Genomic DNA, 27500 nt, shown 5'->3' with positions numbered 1-27500 from the left:
TGTACACAATATTTATTGCTGGGAGAATTTGCAAACTGAACTACACCTCTTGAGGTGGTACTGTGTAGTGTATGTAAGCAGAATTCTGCTGGGCTGACTCATGCCAGTTAAACCATAAAGTGTCACCTTTGGCAAGCACTGAAATTATTCCCCTGACCCTGTCCAGATATTTGACACCCATCTTTTAGATAACTTTACCATTATATCAGGTGAAAATAACAATTCAAGGCCATTTATATAATTTTGATGCCCAGAGGTATCTAGAATTTTTCACAATAATGACAGTTTGTTGACAGCACATGTTCAGGGGTGCCCATGTGGACATATGCTATACCTGCTGATATGCTATATTGTAGACAGACTACTGCAAGATTGACGGAAATGGGAATGGCAATAGCAGACTGAAAAAATGCACCACATTTTGTTTGAATGTCATTCGGAAGATATTCAACTGTACTCAAGGAAAGAGACTGACCCAGAGACTTGATGGAACAATTTACAAGATTACAAACTTCTAGGCAGTAGGTTTGTGAGAAGAAAGAGTGAAGAGAGGACGAGGGAGAGAAGTGGTAGCTATACTAGTAAGGGAAGAGATAGGTAAGTGTGTGGTGGGGTGGAAGGCGGTTTCTTCAAGGTTAATGTGCAAAGATTGTGTGTAGAACAAGAAGGATGGGAGGAAATAGAAGGAAGGGTAGTGAGTGGTGGGATGAGGAAGCAAATAAGGTTGTAGAAGACGAGAAGTGACCATTCACAGATTGGTTTAAAACAGGATGAGAGAATCATACAAGAGGTACAAAGAAAAGAGAAGAGAAGTAAAGCATAAGATAAAGGAGGCAAAGAGGAGAGCAGATGTGAAATGGGGTAAGAGTATGACAGAAAATTTTGAAAGTAATAAAAAGATGTTTTGAAAAGATATTAAGAGAGGAATAGGAGGTAAATCAAGTAGAGAAGAAAAGGTAAAAGGTGCAAATGGAGAGATGATAATGGAAGAGACGGCAATAAGAGGAAGATGGGCAGAGTATTTTAGGGAGTTGCTAAATAAGGAGGAGGATAAGGAGGGAAAGGTAATTGCAGTGGGAAGTGCTAAGAAAATGACTGTGACGAGTGTGAAAAATGGAGGAAAAATAAGGAAAGATGAGGTGAAGGCAGTTGTTAAGATGATGAGAGCAGGTAATGCACCTGGGTTGGTTGGTAAGGTTATTAAGAGAGGGTAGAGTGCCAGAGGACTAGAGGAGTGCCTGTATAGTTCCAGTTTACAAGAAGAAAGGTGACAAGTGTGAGTGTAGTAGTTTCAGAGGGATCAGTTTAATTGTAATTGGGAAGGTTTTGATTGAGAGGATTAGGAGAGGAACAGATGAAGTAATTGGTGAGGAACAGTGTGGATTTAGGACAGGTAGGGGTTGTGTAGATCAGATTTTTGTGGTAAGACAGATATGTGAGAAAGCTTTGGGAAAAGGTAAAGATGTTTATTGGGCCTTTATGGATTTGGAAAAGGCTTATGATAAGGTAGACAGGAAGGTATTGCAGATATACGGGATAGGAGGAAAGCTGTTAAGAGTAGTCAAGAGTTTTTATGAGAGTAGTAGAGCCTGTGTTAGAATGAGAAATGGATAGAGTGAGTGGTTTATGTTAAAGGTGGGACTTCATCAAGGATGTGTTATGTTGCCTTGGTATATGCAAGGTGTAATGGGCCAGGGATTGGAGATGGTTAAAGAAAATGGAGAAAAGTGGGAGATAAGCCAGTTGTTTGCTGACAACACTGCGCTTGTACCAGGATCAGAGGAGGGTTTGAGTAAGTTAGTGACAGAGTTTGGGAAGGTGTACGAAAGAAGGAAGTTGAAGATAAATGTGGGTAAAAGTAAGAAGATGAAATGTACAAGTGGAGAAAGTGGCAGCAGACTGGAAGTGAGTATTAAGGAAGAGAGACTGGAGGAAGTGGATAGTTTTAGATACTTAGATGCCAATGTGGTGGGAAAGGGAGGAGTGGAGGTGGAGATAGAATGTAGATTGAGAGAAGCAAGTAAATGCCTTGGGAGATTAAAAAGTGTAATGAGAAAAAGACATTTGGGAATGAATGCTAAGAGGAGAGTGTATGAAGGAGTGATTGTGCTAACAGCACTGTATGGAGCAGAAGCATAAAACATAAAAGAGTAGTTTGAATGTGTTTGAGATGAGGTGCCTGAGAAGTATGATAGGGGTCACTAGGTTGGATAGAGTGAGAAACAAGGAAGTGATGAGGAGAATCGGAGTGGAAAGGGAATTGGGAGATGGGGTTGACAAAAGAATATTGGAATGATTTGGACAAATGGAAAGAAAGAATGAAAAACGATTAGTAAAAGAGGTGTGGATGGTAGAGATAGAAGGAGTGAACATGAGGGGGTGACCAAGGATGAGATGGATGGATGGGGTGAAAGGGGCATTGGGAAAGGGGAATGTCTGTTGAGGAAGGACAGGAGAAGACAGAAGATAGGGGTGAATGGAAAATGATTGTACATGGATGATGCTATGATGCATGAAAGGGAGTAGGTGGGGGTGGGGGTTGAGGGAGTATGTGTGAAAAAATATATTGATGCAGCCTGAAGGGATTTCTCCCCATCTCTTTTTCTGCATGAGGGGATGGAGAGGGGAGGCCACTGATTTAATGAAACAGCCTTGCTGTGGATGTGCAGTGTTTTGTGACATTGAGCACTTTTGACCCAGGTCAGTGGGTGAGATGCAGGGATGGCCCGTTGTTGAGGAGGAGCCAAGATAAGAGGGAGGGAGTGGGGTGAATGGGAGTGGAGTATGTGTGGATGGAATGAGTGGGAGTGGATTTTATGCCTTTGTTTTTTGGCTACCTCCCTTGTAAGGGGGAGAAAGCCTTTGGTATATGTATGTGGTTGAGTGGGTTTTATTTATTTCTGATGTGGGTGTGTGCTTTGACCAGTTCATAAGGGATGAAAGAATGTCAGATATTTGGGTTTAATTCCTGGTAATGGGCTCATAACACAGGGGTTAGAAGCATCCATTCTGAGTAATGGTCTCCAACCACCAAAACCAAAGTCCTTTCATTGGGCACCATTAACCTTGAACGAGAGTTAGTAATGTAAGACTGAATCAGTCTTATAAGTAATGTAACTAATTTTAACTTTCACAATTAGTTCCTATGCCTAAGAGCATAGATGCTGTTTTAGAAAATGTAGTTGTGAATATATTAATGGTAATTGAAACATAAAATTTCTTTTTCTAGGTGGTGGGGGGCAGAACCCTAGGATCAGTTACACCGCTATTGATAAAAAGTAAGCATACTCCTTTTTTTCAAGCTGTTTGCATGCAATCCTATGTTCAGAGGCAACAGTGAAACACGGGGGGGGGGAGATTTACGCGTTTATTAATCAGTGGGTTATGCGCACATGGGAGTGCGGGGTGCGTATGGGAAGACAGATGGGTATCGACTGACGTGGGGTCAGCTGTCTTTCGCTACACAGGGCGAAAACGATGCCACGCCTAGTATAAGCAAGGAAAGGGGCCTTGTCGGCCATAAGAAAGGGATCCTTGTATGAGGAGTGTCACTGCTGGTCAGGGCACGCCACGACACTATGGTACCCTGCCCTATGCTAGTACCCTATGCTAAAGCACATAACCCACCCACCCCCAAACCGCGCTCATAGGACCATCACGAGAGGTTAGCCTATTCGCGAGCTGGGGCGAGCGGCGGGGGGCGGGGGGACCCGCGCAGGTGGATCGCAGGCCCTCCACTGAGGGAGGAGACGCGACGGGGGCGGCGTCTTCGGGGGCCGGTAGGCGCTTCCGTAGGGCGGCGGGGACGACGATGAGCTGGCCGTACAGCGCCAGTTCCCCGTCGGCGGAGAGGGCGTCCATGAGCTTCCAACACGGGGGGAGGGGGGACGCGAAGCTGTCGGATGGGAACCCGGAGAACACGCAGGTGAGCAGGTGGCCGAGGATGGGGATGAGCGGACGATGGTCCGTCATCAACGTAAGTGGGGCAATCCAAACGGATATGGTTTGCGTTTGGATGCGGCCCAGGTAACAGCAAGCATCTCCAATGATAGTAGCTTACGGGGTTTCGACGTCCATCAGGAACCGTAAGCCACACTGGACAAGACGTAAGTGCTCCTGACCGTGATCTTGGAGGAGGGCGTACCCGATGCTGTTGAGGCGCGGCGCATCCACCTGCAGTACCACTGGCAGGGCGGGGTCGAAAGGGGCCAGCACGGGCGGCGACGACATATCTCGCATCACCGACAGGCGTGATGATACCTTGCTGCCTCATTGAATCAAGTTCTTCCTTCACTTGATCCTGAAATGCGAACGGCATCGGCCTGGGCGTATGGGCGGCGAAGGGCACCACGTCGGCTTTCAAGTGGATTTTCATGGGGGGACCCACCATCTTTTCTAGTGGGGCGGTTCTGGGGTCATTCTTGGAGACCAGCACGCAGAGGAAGTAGTCGCGAGCGGCAGCTGGTGGGCTGTCAACGGGTAGCGTTAGCACGGCGCACCTGTTCATGTATGTCACCGCCAGAAGAGGCTTCGGGAAGTCGCGCGGGACTATGGCCAGCTCCCAACAGTGGCCGAAGGAGAGGAGGAGTATTTGGACCTCTTCGTGAACCCGTATGGCGGCGGGGAGTCCCTGTCTCCGGGCGTCAAGGTAGCCCGGAAGCGTTCCATTGCGGGGGCATGTGAGATATGTCAACCACGTACGTCGGCGCCGAGAGCGGCGGCTGTAAGCTGGCCCTGGATATCATCAACATGCCTAGGTGCCGAGTGTCTATCCCCGTGATGTTCGCACCTGTGTCAGGCAGCGTTAGCAAGTTCGAGGACACGTTGGCCGTCAGACACCTGGCGGCAGGTGCCAGCCTTCCAGGGGGAAGGTGCGGGGGGTGGGGGGCCAGTGAGGCGGGAGTGCGTGCGCCTGGCGTGGAGCCCTTTTGCATGCCGACACAGCACATGCGTGTAGGTCCTCCTTGACATCCGAGACTGTCACCCTCAGTGCTTCGTGTGAGCGGCAGTTGGTCACTACCTCCTAGAGTGACGTATTGCAGCGAGGGAGCTGAGGCGTTGTACGAGTTTCTCGGTTGTGTGGACGTGGCCTGCATGAGTCGGCTGGGCTCCGTGCACGGGTTGTGCTCGCGGTGGTAGAGCTCGGCCGGGAGGCTCAGTATCCAGGGGAGTGGGATGAAAGGCCTCTTTGTTCGCACCGCTACGTGTCCACGAAAGCGCCTCATGATGTCGCCCGGCATTTCATGGTCCAGTATGCACACTGCTGCACAGTACTGCATTCATGGTCCAGCATGTACACTGTCGCCAATTCGTCTAGTTTTGTCAGTGCTTTGTTCACGTGCGCGCCACCGATTCGCGTATCATTTTTGCAAGATGCAAGCAATTGGAGGCAATTGCAAGCAATCATGTTCACTGTGCTATGTTTGCATGCATTCCTGCATCCAGAGGCAACAATGAAACGCAGGAGGGGACGATTTATGCGTTTATTAATCAATGTGTTATGCGTACATGGGAGCGCGGGGCGCTCATGGGAAGACAAGTGGATATCGACTGACGTGGGGTCAGCTGTTTTTCGCTACACAGGGCGAAGACGATGCCACGCCTAGTATAATCATGAAAAGGGCTTTGTTGGCCGTATGAAAAGGTTCCTTGTATGGGAAGTGTCACTGCTGGTCAGGGCATGCCACAACACTACAGTACCCTGCCCTATGCTAGTACTCTATGCTAAAGCACATACCACACAAGTGAAAAGCTTAAGTTTCATTCACAGTCTACTTTTGAAATTTCTGAGATTCAGAATAACTTAAATTTTTACTTTTTTCTACAGAAAACTGGAGTTGCATCAGTTACTTCAAAATGCTGTGGATGATAACAAGTACAGTCTATGTGAAGACCTTTTGAAGAAAGGAGCACCTGTTAATGCACCAGACACATTTGAAGACAGACCGGACAGGCACCCTGTTATTATTGCTGCAAAACAAGGTTTTCTTGATATTCTTCAACTTTTACTGAACAATGGTGGAGACACTGAAGTTAGTGACAAGAATGGACAAACTGCTCTCCATCATGCAGCTCTGAATGACAAAGCTGCTTGTTGTCAAGAGCTCTTGGGAAAGGGTGCACTTGTTGCTGCAACAAATAATGATGGTGATACACCTCTCCATGTGGCTGTCAAGCATGACAGTATTGAAGTTTGCCAGAAACTTTTGGAAAGTAACAACATAGTTGATAAGATAAACAAAAAAGGCTATACACCACTTCATATTGCCATAAAGGAATGCAATAAGATAATCTTGTCTCTTCTGCTAGACCATAATGCTAACAGAGTAATTCCTGATAAGAGGGGTTATTTGCCCTTCCATTATGCAGCTAAGGAAGGATGCCTTGACTGCTGCAGGAAACTTATTTCTCATGAGGATACTGTCCAAAGACAGATTAATTCAATGACAAAAGATGGTTTAACACCATTAATGCTTGCAGCAGAGGGGGGCTTTCATCATTGTTGTGATCTCATACTTAGAGCCAATATCATCCATACTGACAACAATGGAAACACAACTTTACAATATAAAGATAAAAGAGGGGAAACAGCTCTTCATCATGTTATGGCAGGGACCTTTAATGAAACTGTTTCTTTCTTACTTGACAAAGGTGCATGTCCTAATACAGTAAACAATAATGGAGATACTCCACTACTTAAAGCAGTTGGTAAGGCAACTACAATTTGTACAGAGCTCTGTGTTAGAAATAATGGGAACCTAAGAATAAAGAATAATGGAGGTCAGTCAGTACTTCATCTAGCTGCTCAAAAAAACTCATTAAAAAATCTAGAGTATCTGCTACCACTAGATGGCATAAAAGAAATGATAGATGACCAAGACATCAAAGGCTTTACAGCCTTTCACTATACATTGAAGAAAAAGTCTATAAAGTGCAGTCTAATTTTGTTCAATAATGGTGCCTCTGTAAATATTTCAACTTATTCGCTTATGTCTCCTCTTCACATGTTAGCTAATACTGGGTTTGCTGAACTTTGTGAATTAGTTCTTGTGCAAAAAGATGTTCAAGTTAATGTAAAGAACAAACACAAGCAAACACCATTGCATCTTGCTGCAGCACAAGGCTCTTTAGAGTGCTGCAGTCAACTGCTGCTCAAAGGTGCCAAAACATCAGTAAAAGACTCTGAAGGATGTACCCCATGCCACTCAGCAGCAAGTAATAATCATATCAAATGTCTTGAATTATTAGCAAGGAAAGGATATGACATCATATTTGCTAAAGATAATGGAGGCTACACAGCTTTGCACTATGCTGCAAAGTTTGGATCTCTCAGCTGTTGCACATATCTTGTAAAACGTGCAAAGTTTTTGATATGGGATGAAACAAATAAAGGAGATCTTCCTATTGAACTAGCCTTTAAAAATAAGAAATATGAAGTCTTGGCATTTTTAATACAGAATCAATACAAGAAAAGTGGACAAAGTAACTTTAAGATACATGTTCATAAGTACATGCACAGTGCCCTGCAAGACATGGATCACCCAAAAACTAGGATGTAAGTAGCATAAGGTTTTACTTTTATGTATATATATGTAATTTGCTTTGGAAGGATATATGCTAGTTTGTGGGGAGAGATTGGTCTGAACAGTATAAAGGGCAGATGAGATGGATGAGTAGGAGCATAGAACTGTTTGCCTATAATTTTCATCTGTTGATCTATGGAGAAGACTTTGGTTTCTGATGCCCTCATTACCACTGATATAGCCTAGGGGCTGAATGAAAGTGTATAAATTTAAGTCACTAAGTCCTTAACTTATCTTTAATAGGACTGTGTGGTCTGGCAACAACTAATAACAAAGCATGTGGTCTCAGACAACCACAACAACAAGCTTACTCAGTTGCAGCAGCATTACAAAACACTACATTTCTCCCCTTTTAATAAACAGAAAACTTATGGTTACAAGTCCACCCTATCAGGTGGTCTACGGATACGACTGCAACATCTCTCATTTGGTTGTACTGAACAATTTTGGTTATTATTTACAAAGTATTCTCTTGTAGGTTCTACATTAGTATTATCTCCATTATCAGGGGAATCCAACATTGGATCGCTATAAACATATACTCTATCTGTGGAGTTATCTATGGAAGTATCATTTGAATTGTCTCTCACTCTTAGGTTAGTCAAAATCACCCACAAGTTTAGGCATAATCTGATCTGTATGTCTTTTCCAAGTGATATTTCCCAAATTTTGAATCTTCACCTTATAACCTCTTGAACCAAGCATTTCATCAATCTTTCCTTCCACCCACGGAGAACCTTTACCAAAATTGTGAACAAATACTACATCATCTTGACTATACCAGGGCTCTACCTCAAATGCTTCATTACTCAGTCTACTAGAAGATATGTCATGCACTCTTAACAGTTTCTACAGTACTCTTATAAACTCTGTGGAATATTAACCCCACCAGAGACTTACCAGTGGAAGAATTGATGGCCCTTTAGTAATTATATAGGATTCCACACACTAGTATGCATATCACCCTTCTGAAACTTTTCTAATCCTTTTTTGAATGTTCTTACTGTCCATTCTGCCAATCCACTCAAGGATGGATAAGGTAATGGTGTTATATATCTAATCTCATTTTTTGTTAGAAATGCCTCCATTTCATTAGAAACCAGATTAGGAGTATTATCTGACACTATGCCATCTGGAATACTGTAGTAGAAGTTGTAGCAATGGCAAAATAAACATCTAAGAACTTACTGTGGGAATATATAATCATGAGGAAATATTTACCATCAATAGGTCCTGCATAGTCTATATGCAATCTGGACCATCCAACTTGGCAAAAAATTGTACAATGAATCTCAGACAATCCTTTATGTGTATTAATCACTAAGTAATCTTGGCTTTGTTCTACAGGAATTTGTAGATATGCATGCTAAAATTAAATTTTAGAGAACAATTTTCCTTTACTTACCACAGATAATAATTCTTCAATCTTTGGTAATGGATATTTTTCACAATGAAGATATTCACAACTTTAAAATCTCCACAAATTTTCATTTCCACCTTATTTTCTTTCAAAACAGGAACAACAAGAATTGCCCATTCACTCTGAGCTAGGTTGTAACATACCATCATTTACCAGTTTTGTTAAGGCATTTTCAATCATTCTTTTATAAGCATGTGAAACAGAATGTGCTTTGAAAAACTTTGGTTTAACATTATTTTTAATATATAATTTAGCCAAACATATGTAGGTACACAATAGTTACTAATCATACATTGTGCCTTTACATCATATATTTTTGTAACTCTAGCTTCATCATCAATACCAGCAATACAAATACCAACATTGTTCATCAAGTCACATCCACATGAGCTTCTTTGCTGATGATGCCAAACTGTTAATGAAAGTAAAAACTGAAGAGGATTGCGAATCACTGCAGGAAGACCTGAATAAATTATGGAACTGGAGTCAGAAATAGGAGGTGGACTTCAATATTAAGAAGTGTAGCATAATGGAGTTTGGAAAAAGCAAAAACAGAATATCAGGACAATATAAAATTGGAACCAAGGAGGTTAAAGAAGGAGAGATCCTCCTAAGTGCCGCCCCAGGGCAAAATGCCACCCCAGGGCAAAGTGCTGCCCTGGGGCAAAGTTCTCAGTGATGCCCCCCCCTTCCCTATCACCACTTCCCATCTTCACCATCCCTTATAGCCTGTTTTAGCTATTGGCTTGCAAAATAATTAGATGGATTTTAAAATTTGTCCTTAATGTCCCTATTGCAGAAAGGACAAGGGAAAAATATTTCATATTCTGTTGATTCTAATGCAAAATTCATATATTACAGTAAAATATTCAGGGCTCCCTTGGCCTTTTTTTAATATAATTATTTTGTCAGCCTTGTGGGCAGCATGTCCACACTAGAATTGCCGCCCCAGGGCATATGCCCCCCCCCCCCCATGTGAGGGCCCTGGCCATATGTTCCAAAACAAAATTATCGTTAACTCTCTTGTTGTATTTGCATTTGACCCAGGGCAGGTGACAAATGCAAGAATGACCCCTCATCCACGAGGAGCTGAGATGGGACAGGTGCAGGAGGTGGTGGAAGGGAGTGAAATGGGTGAGAATAGGTACATGCCTCTGACTTTGCTACCTCCCTTGTAAGGAGGAAAAAGCTCTTGGTATATAGATAACCCAAACAGGAAACAATATTTTTCTTTAGTATGCACCTTGAGGCTGCAACCTTCCTTCATTTACCTAATTTCTAACCTCAGCTTCCAGTGAGTAACTTTTGGCCATACTGCACATATTCTTCCAGGAAACTAATTCACAAGTAAGCTATTATGATAGTATAAGAATCTGTTTCTGGATACCTGGTTGGCAATCTCAGGGATCCTGCCAAGATGATCCTTTCTGTTATAATTTCACACATATATATCTCTAACTACCCACATATGTAATCTCATTATGTCTCAGTATATTCAATATATCTCATTACGGGGGGGGGGAATCATAAGACGCTAGCCTGCCGAGGTGATCCCTTCTGTTATAATGATGCCTACAAGCCCCTCTGGAGCATGACTTAATATTCCTAACCTTTTCCCCATTTATCTATCTAGGTCAATTTAATTTAGTTGAAGTATTTACAAGGGTGTATATAATTCCAATGTTATGGGAACTACATAGCTTTCTCTTTCTTTTGTATGTGAAATTTTTGTAGATAACCTAAGGTGTGGAACTGTCTTTTTGGGTTTGGACATTTATGTTAGCTACATTTGTGGGTAAGTTTTAGCATGAAGGCAGAGGGTGTGATAGGGGTAGAAGGGAAAGGGGGACTGTTGCTAACTGTAAAAAATATTCGCTTTTCTTTTCACTAAACCTAGGAGTTGGTTTTTCCTCTCTACATACTTTTTGTAAATTACCCTTCTTGTGGCACAAATTACATCTAAGGTTTTTAAACCTACAGAACCTACTATCATGTTTATAGCTACAATGTCTACAAACTTTTGTCACCATTTTTACCTCAGGTTGTGACATTGTGGTCTCACTGACATATGCTTTTTCTAAATTTGAAATCTTTTCTAACACTTTAACCAATCTCATATTCTTTAAATCTAATTGCAAGGCTACTAAGTTTGAAAAATAAACTTCTGTAATAGACAAGTTATTGAGATTTGCCTCAGATAGGTTAACCTACAGATCCAATTTTATCATAGAAGGATCAAACAAGTCAATCTTTGATTGGTTTGTCACCATTTCTAAACCAGCTTATTCAAATGAACATACCAAAATGTCGATGCATAGGCTATGTTCATATACAAAACATGTAAACCAAAAACCTCAATTCTGAAGCCATTCCAGATGATTCAGTCTCAAATCGCTCCATATAACTGCATCAACCAGTTATTCATCATTGGATGCTTGAAATCTTCAGATTCAATATAGCCTAGTTTGTTCCTTCATGGCATCACCCAAAAATCACACATACTCTCCCATCAGATCAACCTGTTCACTTTAAAATCACTTTCTATACTTCCACTATACAATGCACTGATATAGTGATATAGTCTAGGGGTTGAATGAGGGTGTTTAGATTAAAGTCACTAGGTCCTTAGCTTATCTTTAATAGGACTGTATAGTCAGGCAACAACTGATAACAAAGCACCTGTAATCCTGTTGATATATCTGTCTTTTATCAGTCCTCCCACATCTTTTTCCTATTTTGCTTTTGTAATGGATTCACTTCCCAAGGAATAGTTTAAAGGTGGCCTATTGCAGCTATTGCCCATTACCAGTAATTTCCATTTTTTCTATTGAAATTAATTTTCCAATCTTGACTTCATACAAAAATCATGTTTAGATCTTTTTCCAATAGCCTACAGTACTGTATGTTTGATTCACCTGTCTTGGATCATATGTTGGACTTATGATTGACAGTTGTTGCCCTCCCAAATGAGAATTCACAGCTAATGTATGACCTGATTTACTGATACACGCAAAACTTCTTGCCCACCATAGATTAAGTCCCTGCTTCCAGTGCAGTGATGTTAAAAAAAGTTCATCTCTAGACAGGACTTGAACTCAGATCACTGAATTAGTGGTCGAGAATAGTAACACTGCACTGTTAATCTAGTGTATTTACCTAATTTACCTAGTTGTATTTTACAAGAAGGGGAGCTATGCTCCTGGTGTCATGTCTCCATATCTCATTTTAACTAGACTGTTTTTGAATTCGTGTATCATTTTTGCACACACCATATTCTCATCTAACTTGTTCCAAATGTCTATTATCCTGTGGAGAAAGCTGTTCTTTTTCAGGTCTCTTCTATAATTGTCTTTTTTTATTTTCTTTCCGTGTCCTCTTGTATCTCTACCATCCCATTTCATTAGGTCCTCTCTATCAATAATTTCCATGCCTTTCATGATTCTATAAATAATGATCAAGTCTACTCTCTCTCTTCTTTGCTCCAATGTCTGTAGCTCAAGTTTTGCCACTCTGCATACTAAAATCTTGGTCTTATCAAAGTAATTAGCATTTTCTTCACCATTTCTTCATTTCTGCCACTTTGATTGATCTTATTAGATTATGTGTTTCTCCAAAAATTTTGTTTATGTTTCTCAGGGGACATATTCATAATAATGACTCCCAGGTCCTTCTCATTTTCCACTTTTTTAATTTCTTCCTCTCCCAATTTATATCCCATTATTCTTTTTTTGCTTCTTCCAAATTCCATAATACTACACTTCTTAATATTGAATTCCATCTCCCACTTTCTACTCCATTCCCATACTTTATTGAGATCACTCTGCAGCGACTCACAATCTTCTACAGTGTTCACTTTTTTCAACAGTTTTGCATCGTCCACAAAGAAGCTCATATAACTTTCAATTCCTTTATCCATATCATTAATGTATATATAGAGCAAACATTATTTGGGCCAAAACTGTTCCTTGTGGAACTTCACTAATCACTTCATCCCAATTAGAATGTTTGTCTCTTATCACCACTCATTTTTCTTTCATGCAAGAAGTCTTCTATCCACTTCAGCAGTTTGCCCTGTATTCCTCCTGCAGTTTCTAATTTCTTTAGCAATTTCTTATGTGGCACCTTATCAAAAGCTTTTTTCAGGTCTAGAAATGCATAATCAGCCCATTAATCCTTTCTTGTATTACATCTATTAGTCTTGAATAAAAACACATTAAGTTTGTGACACTGGGATTCATTATTATGAATAATATGTCACCTGAGAAACATATAAACAAGATTTTTGGAGAAACTTATAATTTAATAAGAACAATCAAAGTGGCATTTACATACCTGGATAAAGAAATGGTGAAGAAAATATTGATCACTTTGATAAGACCAAGATTGGAATATGCAGCAACGATGTGGTCACCAAATACAAAAAAATGTATAACAAAACTTGAAAGAATACAAAGAGCAATTACAAAATTGGCACCAACACTCTCAAAACTATCATATGAAGAGAGACTAGCAAAACTTGAGCTACAGACACTAGAGCAAAGAAGAGAGAGAGGAGATTTGATAACCATTCACAGAATCATGAAAGGCATAGAAATTATTGATAGAGAGGATCTAATAAAATGGGATGAAAGAAATACAAGTGGACATGGAAAGAAAATCAAGAAAGACAGCTATAGAAGAGATCTGAAAAAGAATAGCTTTCCTCACAGAGTAATAGACATTTGGAACAAGTTAGATGAGAAAGTGGTGTGTATAAAAACAATACATGAATTTAAAAATAGTTTAGATAAAATGAGATATAAAGACGGGACACCACGAGCATAGCTCCCCTTCCCGTAAAATACTACTAGGTAAATGCAACTAGGTAAATACATGATCTTCCTTGTCTAAATCCAAATTGCTTTGGATTTAGTAAAAAAAAAAAAAAAAATCCAAATGCTTTACCCATCTAATTTTGATAATTCTCTCACAAATTTTAGCTACTGTACTTGTAAGAGAGACCAGTCTATAGTTAGTAGGGTCTTCTTTGTTTCCCCCTTTATATATTGGTACTATATTTGCTCTTATCCAATCTTCTGGAACTTTTCCTTCTTTCAATGAACTGTTTATTAGACTATGTTTTTTGTCTGTTAGTATGTTCTCAAAATCCAGTTTGCCATTTCATCCTGACCATGCAATTTTCTAACATCAAGAGTACTCAAGTGATTCATTATTTCTTTCCTTGTTACTTCTATCTCTTTCATAGGGGGGACTTTCTCCTGCTACTCAACATCTCTAAGTTGTATGTTCTCCCTCGTAAACATCAATTTAAAATGCTTGTTCATAATTTCTGCCATCTTTATTTCTTGTGTATTCACTTCCTCCTTGTAGTTTCACTAATTCTTGTTTGTTTTTCAGTTTGTTGTTTACAAATCTATAAAATAGTTTTGGTTGATCTTTTCATTTTTCTATGATATCCTTTTCATATTTTCTCTTTTCTTCTCTGCGCACTTGTACATATTCATTTCTATAACTTATATATATTTTCCATTTTTCAGGTCTTATGTCTTTTTTTCCATTTTATCCAAGCTCTATCCCTTTTGTCTTTTAACTCCCTACATCTTTTGTTGTACCAACACTTGACATATGCTTTTGCTTGTTTTTGTCTTGGAACATACTTTTCCACTCCTTTATAAATTTTTCTCAAAATATTCCATTTCTCTTCTACTGTTGTTTCCTCCTTATGTATCCTTTCCCAGTCTGCTTTTTGAAAGAATTTTCTTATTCTATAAAAAATTGTTTTTCCATACATCAATCTTCCCTTTCTATATTGTTCATTTTTTTCATGTATTTTTCCTCATTTAGTTTCAGTTCAACCAATATGTGGTCACTTTTACTTATTGGTGTCTTATATTGAATCTTGTCCACTATTTTGGGTTCTGATGTCATTATTAGGTCCAGTCTCGATGGTTCTTCCTCATTTCTTCTCGCTGAACTAACAGGAATTGTCCATGCCTTAAAAGAAGCTTCATTAACTAAAGCTAAGAAATTTGTTATATATACAGATTCAAAAAGTGCCATAGATGTTGTATGCCAGTTCAATACTTCCCACCCGCTAGGACAAAAAGCACAAGAGTGGCTACAATTCATTCACTCCCGTCATAAATCTGTGTGTTTTTGCTGGATCCCTTCCCATGTGGGAATAAGAGGGAATGAAGTGGCTGATGAAGAAGCTAAGGAAGCTAGTAAGAAAAGCAGAATTGATGTGCGAAAATTGCCCCATTCTGATCTGTATAAACCTATCAAGTCTTACATCAGACAGAAGTGGCAGGACCGTTGGTCTGATCCTCTTCTTGCCACTAACAGGAAATATAAAAGCTTTAGACCTAACACATCATACTGGCCTTCTGTGTTCCATGCTGACAGGAGAACTGAAATAGTCCTAAGTAGGTTGAGAATGGGTCATACCCATCTGACACATAAGTTTCTGTTAGAAGGATCAGATGCACCCGAGTGTGATTGTGGCAGTCCTCTGACAATTGGTCACATTCTGATGCACTGTCAGCTGTATGCTAGAGCTCGACGTAAATATGGGCTTGCTGGCAAGCCCATGCCAAATCTTTTAGGGGATAACGCAGATGTAGCTGGACTAGTTAAATTTTTAAAAGAAATTAATTTGTTTTATAAGCTCTAACTTTTATGTAAATATTATCTAGATCTTACTTTATTTTATGTATTCGTTAATTCATTATCATCATATATATGAATTTAATTTTTTTCAAATTTGTAAACTCGTTTTGGTTTTTATCCATTCAAATTTTTAAATTCATTTTGGTTTTTATTCATTCAAATTTTCTAAATTCATTTTGATTTTATTCATTCAAATTTTTAAATTCATTTTGATTTTTATTCATATGCATAGTCTTACTATGCAACTTATCTTTATTTTAAATTCATTCCATTAACATCTCATTAATTTCAATTTTCATAAATTCATTGTGGCGCTGAATGATCATTTTGGTCCCAGTGCCTGGCCGTCAGCCAAACACTCATAAAATCAAATCAATCTTCCTCATTTCTTGTATCCATTGCATCATTATATGTTCTACTGTATAATTATACTGTATCAAGTAGTACATTTCCCCATAGGTCGTCTCCACACTTCACTGTCATCTCTTCCCAACAGATTTCTTTACAATTAAAGTCACCCATTATAACTATTCTGCCTCCATCGTCCATCATCTTATTTAGCATTATCCTTGTGTCTTCTAACATATTTTTGTGTTCTCTCTCTTCCCATGAAGCTGTTTTAAGAGGCACATAATTTACTACAAACTTCCTGCTCTTCCCATCCCTGTCCTCCACTTTCATTATAATCATCTCTATTCTTTCCACATGTGACATTCCTCACATTTATATCCTTCTTAGTCAGGAACATAATTCCACCCCCTTGTTACCTCTGTTTCTAACGCAATAATTATATGCACCATGTCTTACACTGTTGGGTGGTAATGGACCTTTTAATTTTGTCTCTACAATTCCCATTATGTCTGGTTCTTTTTCCTTCAAGCAATCATTCAGTTCATTCAGGCCTATTATTAAGCCATCTGTAGCTGTGTAAGACACTTTTAGTTTTCTGTTTCCTTTCTGTTTTCCTCTGCTATGAACCATTTCCTCACTTTCATATCCACTACTCTCCTATAGAATTTCTCTTTTTCTGACTCTGTTGTCATGTCCTAGACCCTGTATGTGAGTTTATACATCGAATCATAACCCAGGATTTGAGTAGTTCCTGCAATCCAGATTCCCTGGTCAACAATTAGCCTCATATGAACAATTTAACTTCACTGGGATAAAGAAAGAAGGTGGAGTGCAATCACTAAATTTACTGTCTATAATTATACGAGTTAATCTTACTAATTGATTGGTGGGAACAGAGTGTGGGCGCAGTAATCTCCTCAAAAAGTGCCTGCCCTTCTTTTTAATGCGAAAGCCGCACAACACCAGTGCCATGGCACAGGTGCCAACATACGTCTAGGTAATTAGTCCTATTTCTATTTACCCAATTCCACACATTTCACTAGTATCTTTATTCTTGTGTGAAGAGGGCTTATAATATAGTCACTATTTTATATCTTATCCTAAAAGTTAGTATGGCAAGGAAGTGGGGGTTTCTACTTCCTTGACGAAAAACAGTTTCATTGTTCCTCTACTGCCAACCCTACATCGTCTTCATGCGTAGTAACTGCGTCTATGTAGGCTGCGGTGAAAATGATGCGTAGCACAATTTCACCATGATCACAGTGGGAACATGACACTGTTCTTTGCTCATTTTTTCCCATAGCTTTTAGTCTTTTTGTTTTCTCATCCTCTCTTTCCTCTTTATTCATTTCTCTTTTTATCCATACTTGTTTATATTGATCACTGTCTGCTAGTTTCCCTGTTTTTGCTAAGATATTCTCTGTTGTCGTTTGTGACCTGAATTTGATTTTAATTGGTCTGGTCTTATCTGTATTGTATTTCCCTATTGTATATATTTCTTCAGTTTCTTTCCCTGTTTCTTGTTTATCCTCTTAAACTAGTTCTAATGCCTTGTTTACCTTTTCCTTCTCTTTTACTCTTGTGGTCCTATTTGGATTATGCTTCTCTTCCATTCCTAATATAATTATACATTTCTTTTTGTCTGCTAAGTCTCGTACTATATTCTCCTTCTTTCTCATCACTTTAATAACTGTGTCCTTAGATTGTTCTTTCATGTGTTGTGTCACTATGTCTCCAATACAATTTTGTTGTTCTCTTGGACTTTTCTCCAACCCTGTACTTTTGCTATTGACTTTTTATTCTCTTTATTATTATTCTGTAATTCCTCATTCTCATCTACTTTTTTTAACTGTCTTTTTAATTCTTCTATTTCTTTACTTAGGTTTTGATTCTCTTTCTTTAGTTCTTCCAGTTTATCAACTCTTTGGGTAACTAGTGTTAATTGGTTAAACCTAACCTCCCATGCTTCATTCTTTTTTTTTTTTTTTTAGTTTCTCCTCTAGATTTACTAGTCGGGGGAGGTTGTCATCTCCTCCCTCATTAAATCCATAAAAGCAGTTATCTTCTCTTTCCATTGAGCTGCTATTATATATATTTCTGCTTTTGACACCACTGCTCCCCTGTTCTCCCTCATCTGTGTGTTCTGCACTCCTTTTGTTTACACTTCTAACATCCGGGGTTTGTTCGTCCCCTTCCTCATTTCCTTTCATTTTCCTCAGTAATCCCTCCCTTTCTCCTTTTTCTTCACCTTCCTGCTACACCACGAGCTTTCCCCTTCCCCACTAATACAACAAAGGTACTCCCTTATTGATATCAATGAAACTTGAATTTTTCCTGGAGTTCCAAACTTCGCTGTCACTTTGACCGAAGTGTGTATTTACCTAGTTGTATTTTACGGGAAGGGGAGCTATGGTCGTGGTGTCCCATCTTCATATCTCATTTTATCTAAACTATTTTTAAATTCATGTATTGTTTTTGCACACACCACTTTCTCATCAAACTTGTTCCAAATGTCTATTATCTGTGAGGAAAGCTATTCTTTTTCATATCTCTTCTATAGCTGTCTTTCTTGATTTTCTTTCCGTGTCCTCTTGTATTTCTATCATTCCATTTTATTAGATCCTCTCTATCAATAATTTCTATGCCTTTCATGATTCTATAAATAGTTATCAAATCTCCTCTCTCTCTTCTTTGCTCTAATGTCTGTAGCTCAAGTTTTGGTAGTCTGTCTTCATATGATACTCGTAGTTTTGAGAGTGTTGGTGCCAATTTTGTAATTGCTCTTTGTATTCTTTCAAGTTTTGTTGTACATATTTTTTGCACTTGGTGACCACATCGTTGCTGCATATTCCAATCTTGGTCTTATCAAAGTGATTAGTATTTTCTTCACCATTTCTTCATCCAGGTATGTAAATGCCACTTTGATTGTTGTTATCAAATTATAAGTTTCTCCAAAAATCTTGTTTATGTTTCTCAGGTGACATATTATTCATTTTATTCCTTCTCCCAATTTATATGATCCTGTTATTCTGTTTTTGCCTTTTCCAAATTCCATTATACTACACTTCTTAGTATTGAACTCCATCTCCCAATTCTTACTCCATTCCCATACTTTATTGAGATCACTCTGTAGTGACTCACAATCTTCTTCAGTGTTCACTTTTTTTTAACAGTTTTGGATCATCTGCAAAGAAGCTCATATAACTTTCAATTTCTTCATCCATATCATTAATATATATAGCAAACATTATTGGGGCCAAAACTGTTCCTTGTGGAACACCACTTATTACTTCATCCCAATTAGAGTGTTTGTCTCTTATCACTACTCTCATATTTCTTTCTTGCAAAAAGTCTTCCATCCATTTAAGCAGTTTGCCCTGTATTCCTTCTTCAGTTTCTAATTTCTTAAGCAACTTCTTATGTGGTACTTTATCAAAAGCTTTTTTTAGGTCTAGAAATGCACAATCAGCCCATCCATCTCTTTCTTGTATTATATCTATTAGCCTTGAATAGAAACATATTAAATTGGTGACGCATGATCGTCCTTGTCTGAATCCAAACTCCCTTGGATTTCACAAATTTTTGCTATTGTACTTGTTAGACAGACTGGTCTATAGTTGGTAGGGTCTTCTTTATTTCCCCTTTTATATATAGGTACTATATTTGCTTTTTTCCAATCTTCTGGAACTTTTCCTTCTTTCAAGGAACTGTTTATTATGCTATGTCTGCCAGTTCATTCCTGCATTCTTTCAAAATCCAGTTTGCTATTTCATCTGGTCTATGTGATTTTCTGACATCAAGATTACTCAAGTGTTTCATTATTTCATTCTTTGTTACTTCTATTTCTTTCATAGGGGGAACTTTCTCTTCCCATTTGATCTCTCCAGGTTGTATGTTCTCCCTTGTAAACACTGATTTAAAATGCTTGTTCATAATTTCTGCCACTTCTATTTTCTCTGTGTATTCATCTCCTCCTTGTCTTAATTTCTCCAAATCTTGTTTGTTTTTCAGTTTGTTGTTTACAAATCTGTAAAATAGTTTTGGTTGATCTTTACATTTTTGTATGACATCTTTTTCATATTTTCTCTTTTCTTCTCTGCACACTTGTACATATTCATTTCTATAACAAGTATATATTTTCCATTTTTCAGGTATTTTGTCTGTCTTCCATTTGATCCAAGCTTTATCTCTTTTGTCTTTTAACTCCCTACAACTTTTGTTGTACCAGCACTTTACATATTCTTTTTCTTGCTTTTGTCTTGGGACATACTTTTCCACACTTTTTTTTTTTTTTTTTTTTTTTTAATTTTGTCAAAATATTCCATTTCTCTTCCACTGTTGTTTCCTTCTTCTTCATTTCTATACTTAGTGTTCTCTTGAATCCATTGCATCATTGTATGGTCAATAATCATCTCAAGTAGAACATTTCCCCATGAGTCATCTCCACCCTTTACTGTCATCTCTTCCCAGCAGACTTCTTTGCAATTAAAGTCGCCCGTCATAACTATTCTTCCTCCATCTTCCATTATCTTGTTTAATGTTATCCTTGTGTCTTCTAACATACTTTTATGTTCACTCTCTTCCCACGAGGCTGTTTTTGGAGGCACATAATTTATTACAAACTTTCTGCTCTTCTTATCACTGTCTTCCACTTCGATCATAATCATCTCTACTGTATTCTTTCCATATGTGACACTCCTCACGTTTATATCCTTCTTAGTCAGGAACATAACTCCACCCCCTTGTTTTGTCTCTCTCTTTCTAATCCAATAATTATATGCATCATGTCCTACACTGTTGGGTGGTAGTGGACCTTTTAATTTTGTCTCTACAATTCCCATTATGTCCCGATCTTTTTCCTTCAGATAATCATTCAGCTTGTTCAATCCTGTTATTAATCCATCTATATTTGTGTAAGACACTCTTAATTTTCTGCTACTTCCATTGTATTTTCTGTTTTCCTTTTGTTTTTCTCTGGTATGGCCCATTTCCTCACTTTCATATTCACTACTCTCCAATAGAATTCCTCTTTTTCTGACTATTCTGTTCTCGTTTTTTTCCTTAGCTTCTTGTCTTTTCATTTTTTCCTCCTCTCTTTCCTCTTTATTAATTTCTCTTTTTATCCATACCTTTTTATATTGTTCACTGTTTGCTAGTTTCCCTGTTTTTGCTAAGATATTCTCTGCTGTCGTTTGTGACCTGAATTTAACCTTAATTGGTCTGGTCTTATCTGTACTATATTTCCCAAGCCTATACATCTCTTCAATTTGTTTCCCGATTTCAGGTTCATCTTCCTGAACTAATTCTAGTAAACTGCTTACTTTTTCTTTTTCCTCTTTGATTCTTGTGGTTCTATTTAGATTATACTTCTCTTCCATTCCTAATATAATTATACATTTCTTTTTATCTGCTAAGTCTCTTACTATATTCTCCTTCTGTCTCATCACTTTAATAACTGTGTCTTCAGTTTGTTCTTTCATCTGTTGTTTTACTATATCATTAAATGCAATTTTGCTGTTCTCTTGGATTTTTTCCAACCCTGTGCTTCTTTTGCTATGGACTCTTTATTCTCTTTATTATTATTCTTTAATTCCTCATTCTCATCTTTTACTTCTTTTAACTGTCTTTTTAATACTTCTATTTCTTTAGTTAGTTTTTGGTTCACCTTCTCTAATTCTTCCAATTTTTCAACTCTCTGCGTGATCTTCGTGAGTTCACCGAACCTATCCTCCCAATGTTTGACAATTTTCTCAAGTTTTTCTTCTAGGCTTGCTAATTGGGGAGGGTTGGCTCCCACCCCCTCACCATTAAATCCTTGGAAATTGTTATCTTCACTTTCCATTGTGCTGCTCTTATCTATATTTCTAATCTTTACATTTTTGTTAGTCCCTTCATCGTCACTAAATTGATCTGGCCCACATTTGTTTATATGGTGTCTGCCTGCCTGGACCAAGTCCTCTCCTTCGTCTTTTCCATCCATTTCCCTCAGTAATCCCTCCCCTTCTTTTTTCCTCACCTTCCCACTACACCATGAGCTTTCCCCTTCCCTGTAAATACAAAAAGGTACTTCCTTGACGTTGAGATCCATGAAAATTTCAATTTTTCTTTGGAGCTCCAATCTTCGCCATCAATACGACGAATGTGTGTGTGTGTATAAATTCTTACAATCTGGTACAATAGTACCAGATTTAACATGTAAAATTTATTAAATAGTTGCTCAGATACTAATTTAATTTTGTTCACACCAAGACACAATTATAAAATATACAATATTAGTCACTATTTTTTGCAGGGTGGCTATAAAGGCAATAATAGAGTCTGTGTGGTGGAAGAGTGCCTTTGAGAGCCACTTTGAAACTAAACAAAATTCCACTGATGAGTACATCTTTAAAGTCAGTAAGAATTTTACATATCTAATTGAACATCATCCTGACCTAGCTATGATGGTGATGGACAAGTGTTACAACTACAATGAGAAAACATGGGATTTTACTATTGTAGAAAATCATTTCTACATTCCTGGTTAGTTAATTCTTTGTTTGTCAATTATGCCCCTCTATGGAATATTATCTATATAAGTTATGCAATCAGTACTTTTGAATATTTTAGTGAAACCCTTATAGATCATGCTTTCTTTTGTGATTGGAGATTAATCTGTATACAAAGAGAAATACATTTAACTTCTGCTATCCCTCCTCAGACCAACAATGGATATCTGCAAATCTTTGGACATCCTGAAGTCCATCTTAGCCTAATTGTAGTACACAGAAAAGGGGTCCTGTCTCTTATTATCTTTCAGATCTAGCATTAAATCCATGTGTGGTTCTAGCTTTGGCTGTATTGTGTAGGCAATTTCAGGACTTAATACATCTATGCCGAAAGCTCTTTCTTCATGTCTCTCAGATATGTATGATTAGTCTTGTTGAATTTATTTCCATGACTTCATGATGCTCTCTTGTCTCAAATTAAGAGCCTTTTTTCAGTTTTTCACCCACCTTGAGTGACCCAAACATCACAATCATGTCTCCTCTTTCTTTGTCCCTTTAATCATGGTAGGTCTAGTAATTCTAGTCTGGTTTATGCGCAAGACTGGGAACCATTTTTGTCACTTCTTCTCTTGTATTCTTTCAGCCTGCCCCAAATGCAAACATTATAGAAAAAACACTGAACACCTTATCGTAAATTGCCTCCCTAACCATGATGATCAGTCAATAAAATCTTTCTTCTTTGAGTTACTTATGGGCCAATCTAGTAGTTGTTGCCAGTTACATGAGAGCTATGGGTCTCCTGCAAGAGACCTGGGGCAATGAATTGTCATCTTCAAGATCATTCTCCTCAGTGAAAACAAATTGAAAACTTCTATTCATTATTTCAGTTTGAGATGATGTCTTCAAATACCTCACCATCCACTAGTAGCTAGAAGATTCTTTCCTTGTATCTTAACTTGTAAAATAATATGACTTCATCTTTACATTTATGAATGATACCCTTTTCAAAGTTCCTTTCTACTACTCATCAGGGTCTCATCCTGTAGAACCAGTAGTGGGCAGTGATAGGAGTGAAGAGGAAAATTTGCATGAGTCCATCTTGATTTTAATGATATGGATATAAACCTCAGTGGTGTTTATTCTGTGTTGTTTCTTATACTTTGCAGGAAAAGTACACGAGTCTCCTTTTGAAAAAACAGGAAAGTTGAAGAATGATGCGACCACATCCTATGAAAATGAGCATAAATGGCTAGAACAGAATGCATTGACTAAAATGCAACTGCATAAGAGGGAAGAACTTCTTGTGCACCGCTTCACAAAAGCATGGCTCCTTCATCGATGGACTTCTTGTGCAAAAAATTTGTTCTTCATTCATCTGGCCCTAGAAATTCTATTTACCATACTGTTATTTATTCTACTTTGCATGACAAGGTATCTGTCTTATTGTGAAATAATCATGTTCGTATATATTCTTTATTGTTAATCAGAGATATAATTTACTTAAAACAAAATTACTCCTTTCAGGAGCTGGGCTCATCAGACTTTAAAAAGGGACATAATGTGTAACCTCCCCAGATGTTTTGTTGTGTCGGATTCAAACTGTTCAAAGAATATAAATGAATCTTTGCTGATGAATTGTCACAATGATTTACAGCAATATGTAACCTCAGCAAATGAAAGTGATATGTCACCAGATATGATGAAAAACAGCAGTCTTGATGTGAAACCCATTATACTAACACTGTGTAGTAGTGTAGTGCCACACATATCAACAGCAAATGTAGCCTTGACAATTGCTTTGGCAAGTTTGTCTTCATTGTTATTTGTTATAGAAGTCTACGCTCTTATTAAGGTAAGTGCTGATAATGAATATGTATATGTTTATTGCACTTAGATAATACAAGTTCAAAAGAAAGTAATTCAAACAGCATACCCTCATTTGGGGTATTGGCACACATCTGAGGTACTGGTTGCATGTTATTGTGGGGTTAAAAGCTGCTCAGTAGCATGATGCTAGCCCTTTAGGGTATATATGGGCACATAAGGCTCAATCTGGCGAAAAAAATCTTGGTGACCATTTAGGTTACCAATTTATCACATTTAAAATGACCATAGCTAAAGTTTATATTTTTTTCAAACATGCAGAAATTGAAATGCGGTACTGCCAAGGACTCAAACCCCAGCATCCTCATGACAAGTGCGGTAGTGACTTACCAACTAGGCTATCAAGAGAGATGAGAATTGAGCGCAGTTTTTCTTATATGTATGCTTGAGTCACATACACATACATGAAATTTTGTGTTCAACCCATCTCCACCATAATAGTACAATTGGAAGTATACAAACGCGGGAAAGTATTTGTACAACACTGAATGGGTCCCAGTGATTAGAGATACATTTTAACAACCACAATGCACTTTAATTCTAAGCCATCAAGGCCAACATGCAGAAATTGAAATGCGTTACTGCCAAGGACTCGAGCCCCAGCATCCTCATTACAAGTGTGGTAGTGAATTACCAACTAGGCTATCAAGAGAGATAAAGATTAAGCGCAATTTTTCTTATATATTTGTATGCTCAAGTCATACATACTGTACATGAAATTTTGTGTTCAACCCATTTCAACCATAATAGTACAAATGGAAGTATACAAACATGAGAAAGTATTTGTACAACACTGAATGGGTCCCAGTGATTAGAGATGCATTTTAACCACCACAATGCACTTTAATTCTAAGCCATCAAGGCCGACATGCAGAAATTGAAATGCGTTACTGCCAAGGACTCAAACCCCAGCATCCTCATGACAAGTGCAGTAGTGACTTACCAACTAGGCTATCAAGAGAGATCAAGATTAAGCACAATTTTTCTTATATATTTGTATGCTCAAGTCACATACACATACATGAAATTTTGCGTTCAACCCATCTCCACCATGATAGTACAATTGGATGTATACAAATGCGGAAAATTATTTGTACAACACTGAATGGGTCCCAGTGATTAGATACATTTTAACAACCACAATGCACTTTAATTCTAAGCCATCAAGGCCAACATGCAGAAATTGTTGGTAAGTCACTATCGCACTTGTCATGAGGATGCTGGGCTTCGAGTCCTTGGCAGCAATGCATTTCAATTTCAGCATGTCGGCCTTGATGGTTTAGAATTAAAGGGCATTGTGGTTGTTAAAATGTATCTCTAATCACTGGGACCCATTCAGTGTTGTATAAATACTTTCCCACGTTTGTATACTTCCAATTGTACTATTATGGTGGAGATGGGTTTGAACGCAATATTTCATGTATGTGTATGTGACTCGAGGATACAAAATATATAAGAAAAATTGTGCTCAATCTTTATCTCTCTTGATGGCCTAGTTGGTAAGTCACTACCGCACTTGTCATGAGTATGCTGGGGTTCGAGTCCTTGGCAGTACTGCATTTCCATTATGATAGTACAAATTGGAAGTATACAAACGCGGGAAAGTATTTGTACAACACTAAATGGGTCCCAGTGATGGCACTTGTCATGTGATCGCTGAGTTGGAGTCCTTGGCAGTACCACATTTTAATTTCTGCATGTGGCCCCATTGGGTCTCCCGCTGTTGATGGCTTAGAATTAAAGTGCATTGTGGTTGTTAAAATGTATCTCTAATCACTGGGAGACATTCAGTGTTGTACAAATACTTTCCCGTGTTTGTATACTTCCAATTGTACTATCAAAGTGGAGACGGGTTGAACACAAAATTTCATGTATGTATGTAACTTGAGCATACAAATTTATAAGAAAAACTTGCGCTCAATTTATATCTCTTGATAGTGTAGTTGGTTAGTTACTACAGCACCTGACATGTGATCACTGAGTTCAAGTCCTCAGCCCTTCCACCTTTCAATTTCTGCATGTGCCCCCCATTGGGTCTCCCGATGATGATGGCTTAGAATGAAAGTGCATTGTGATTGTTGAAATGTATCTTTAATCGCTGGGACCCAGTCAGTGTTGTACAAATATATATGTATATGTAATATATATATATATATATATATATATATATATATATATATATATATTATATATATATATATATATATATATATACATTCTACCTCTACCTTCACTCCACCATTTCCTGCCACATTTGTACCCAAGTATCTAAAACTATCCACTTCCTCCAGTTGCTCTCCCTTAATGCTCACTTCCAGTCTACTGCCACTTTCAGTCCTTGTACATCTCATCACCTTACTTTTACCCACATTTATCTTTAGCTTTCTTCTATCACATACTTTTCCAAACTCTGTCACCAACTTCCTCAGCCCCTCCTCCGGTCCTGCCACAAGCGCAGTGTCGTCCGCAAATAACAGCTGGCTCACCTCCCACTTTTCTCCATTTTCTTTAACCATCTCCAATCCCTGACCCACTACCCTTGCATTTACCTCTTGCACTACCCCATCCATGTATAAGTTGAATAGCCAGGGCGACATAACACATCCTTGACGAAGTCCCACCTTTACCTCAAACCACTCACTCTCTCCATTTCCAATCCTGACACAAGCTCTATTACTCTCATAAAAACTCTTGACAGCTCCTAGAAGCTTTCCTCCTATCCCATATATCTGCATAACCTCCCACAGTATCTTTCTGTCTACCCTATTGTAAGCCGTTTCCAGATCCATAAAAGCTCAAAAAACATCCTTCCCCTTTCCTATAGCTTTTTCACATATTTGTCTTACCACAAAGATCTAATCTACACAACCTCTACCCGTCCTAAATCCACACTATTCCTCACCAATTACTCCCTCTGTTCCTCTCCTAATCCTCTCAATCAAGATCCTCCCATAAGCCTTCCCAACTACACTTAATAAGCTAATCCCTCTGAAACTACTACATTCACACTTGTCCTCTTTTCCCTTGTAAAGTGGAAATATACAGGCACTCCTCCAGTCTTCCGGCACTCTATCCCTCTCTCCAGCAAACATTAAATAACCTCAC

At 38.4% G+C, this 27500-nt stretch overlaps 1 protein-coding gene across 2 annotated transcripts in view; it reads left to right on the top strand.

Annotated features, from left to right (window-relative positions):
- The window catches only part of LOC143022944 (uncharacterized), an 89668-nt gene extending 65248 nt beyond the window's left edge, over positions 1-24420 (top strand). For both annotated transcript variants that reach the window (XM_076181363.1, XM_076181362.1), the window contains exons 3-7: positions 3230-3278; positions 5828-7555; positions 22316-22545; positions 23678-23942; positions 24036-24420. In XM_076181363.1, the coding sequence (XP_076037478.1) occupies positions 3230-3278; positions 5828-7555; positions 22316-22545; positions 23678-23942; positions 24036-24405 (2642 nt within the window). In that variant the 3' untranslated portion in view covers positions 24406-24420. The remainder of the gene's footprint in view (positions 1-3229; positions 3279-5827; positions 7556-22315; positions 22546-23677; positions 23943-24035) is intronic.
- Positions 24421-27500: the final 3080 nt, after the last annotated feature.

Source organism: Oratosquilla oratoria, unplaced genomic scaffold (assembly GCF_046742065.1).
Source record: "Oratosquilla oratoria isolate Oo_2021 unplaced genomic scaffold, ASM4674206v1 SCAFFOLD238, whole genome shotgun sequence".
Lineage (NCBI taxonomy): Eukaryota > Metazoa > Arthropoda > Malacostraca > Stomatopoda > Squillidae > Oratosquilla > Oratosquilla oratoria.
This window is presented reverse-complemented; position numbering and strand designations above follow the sequence as displayed.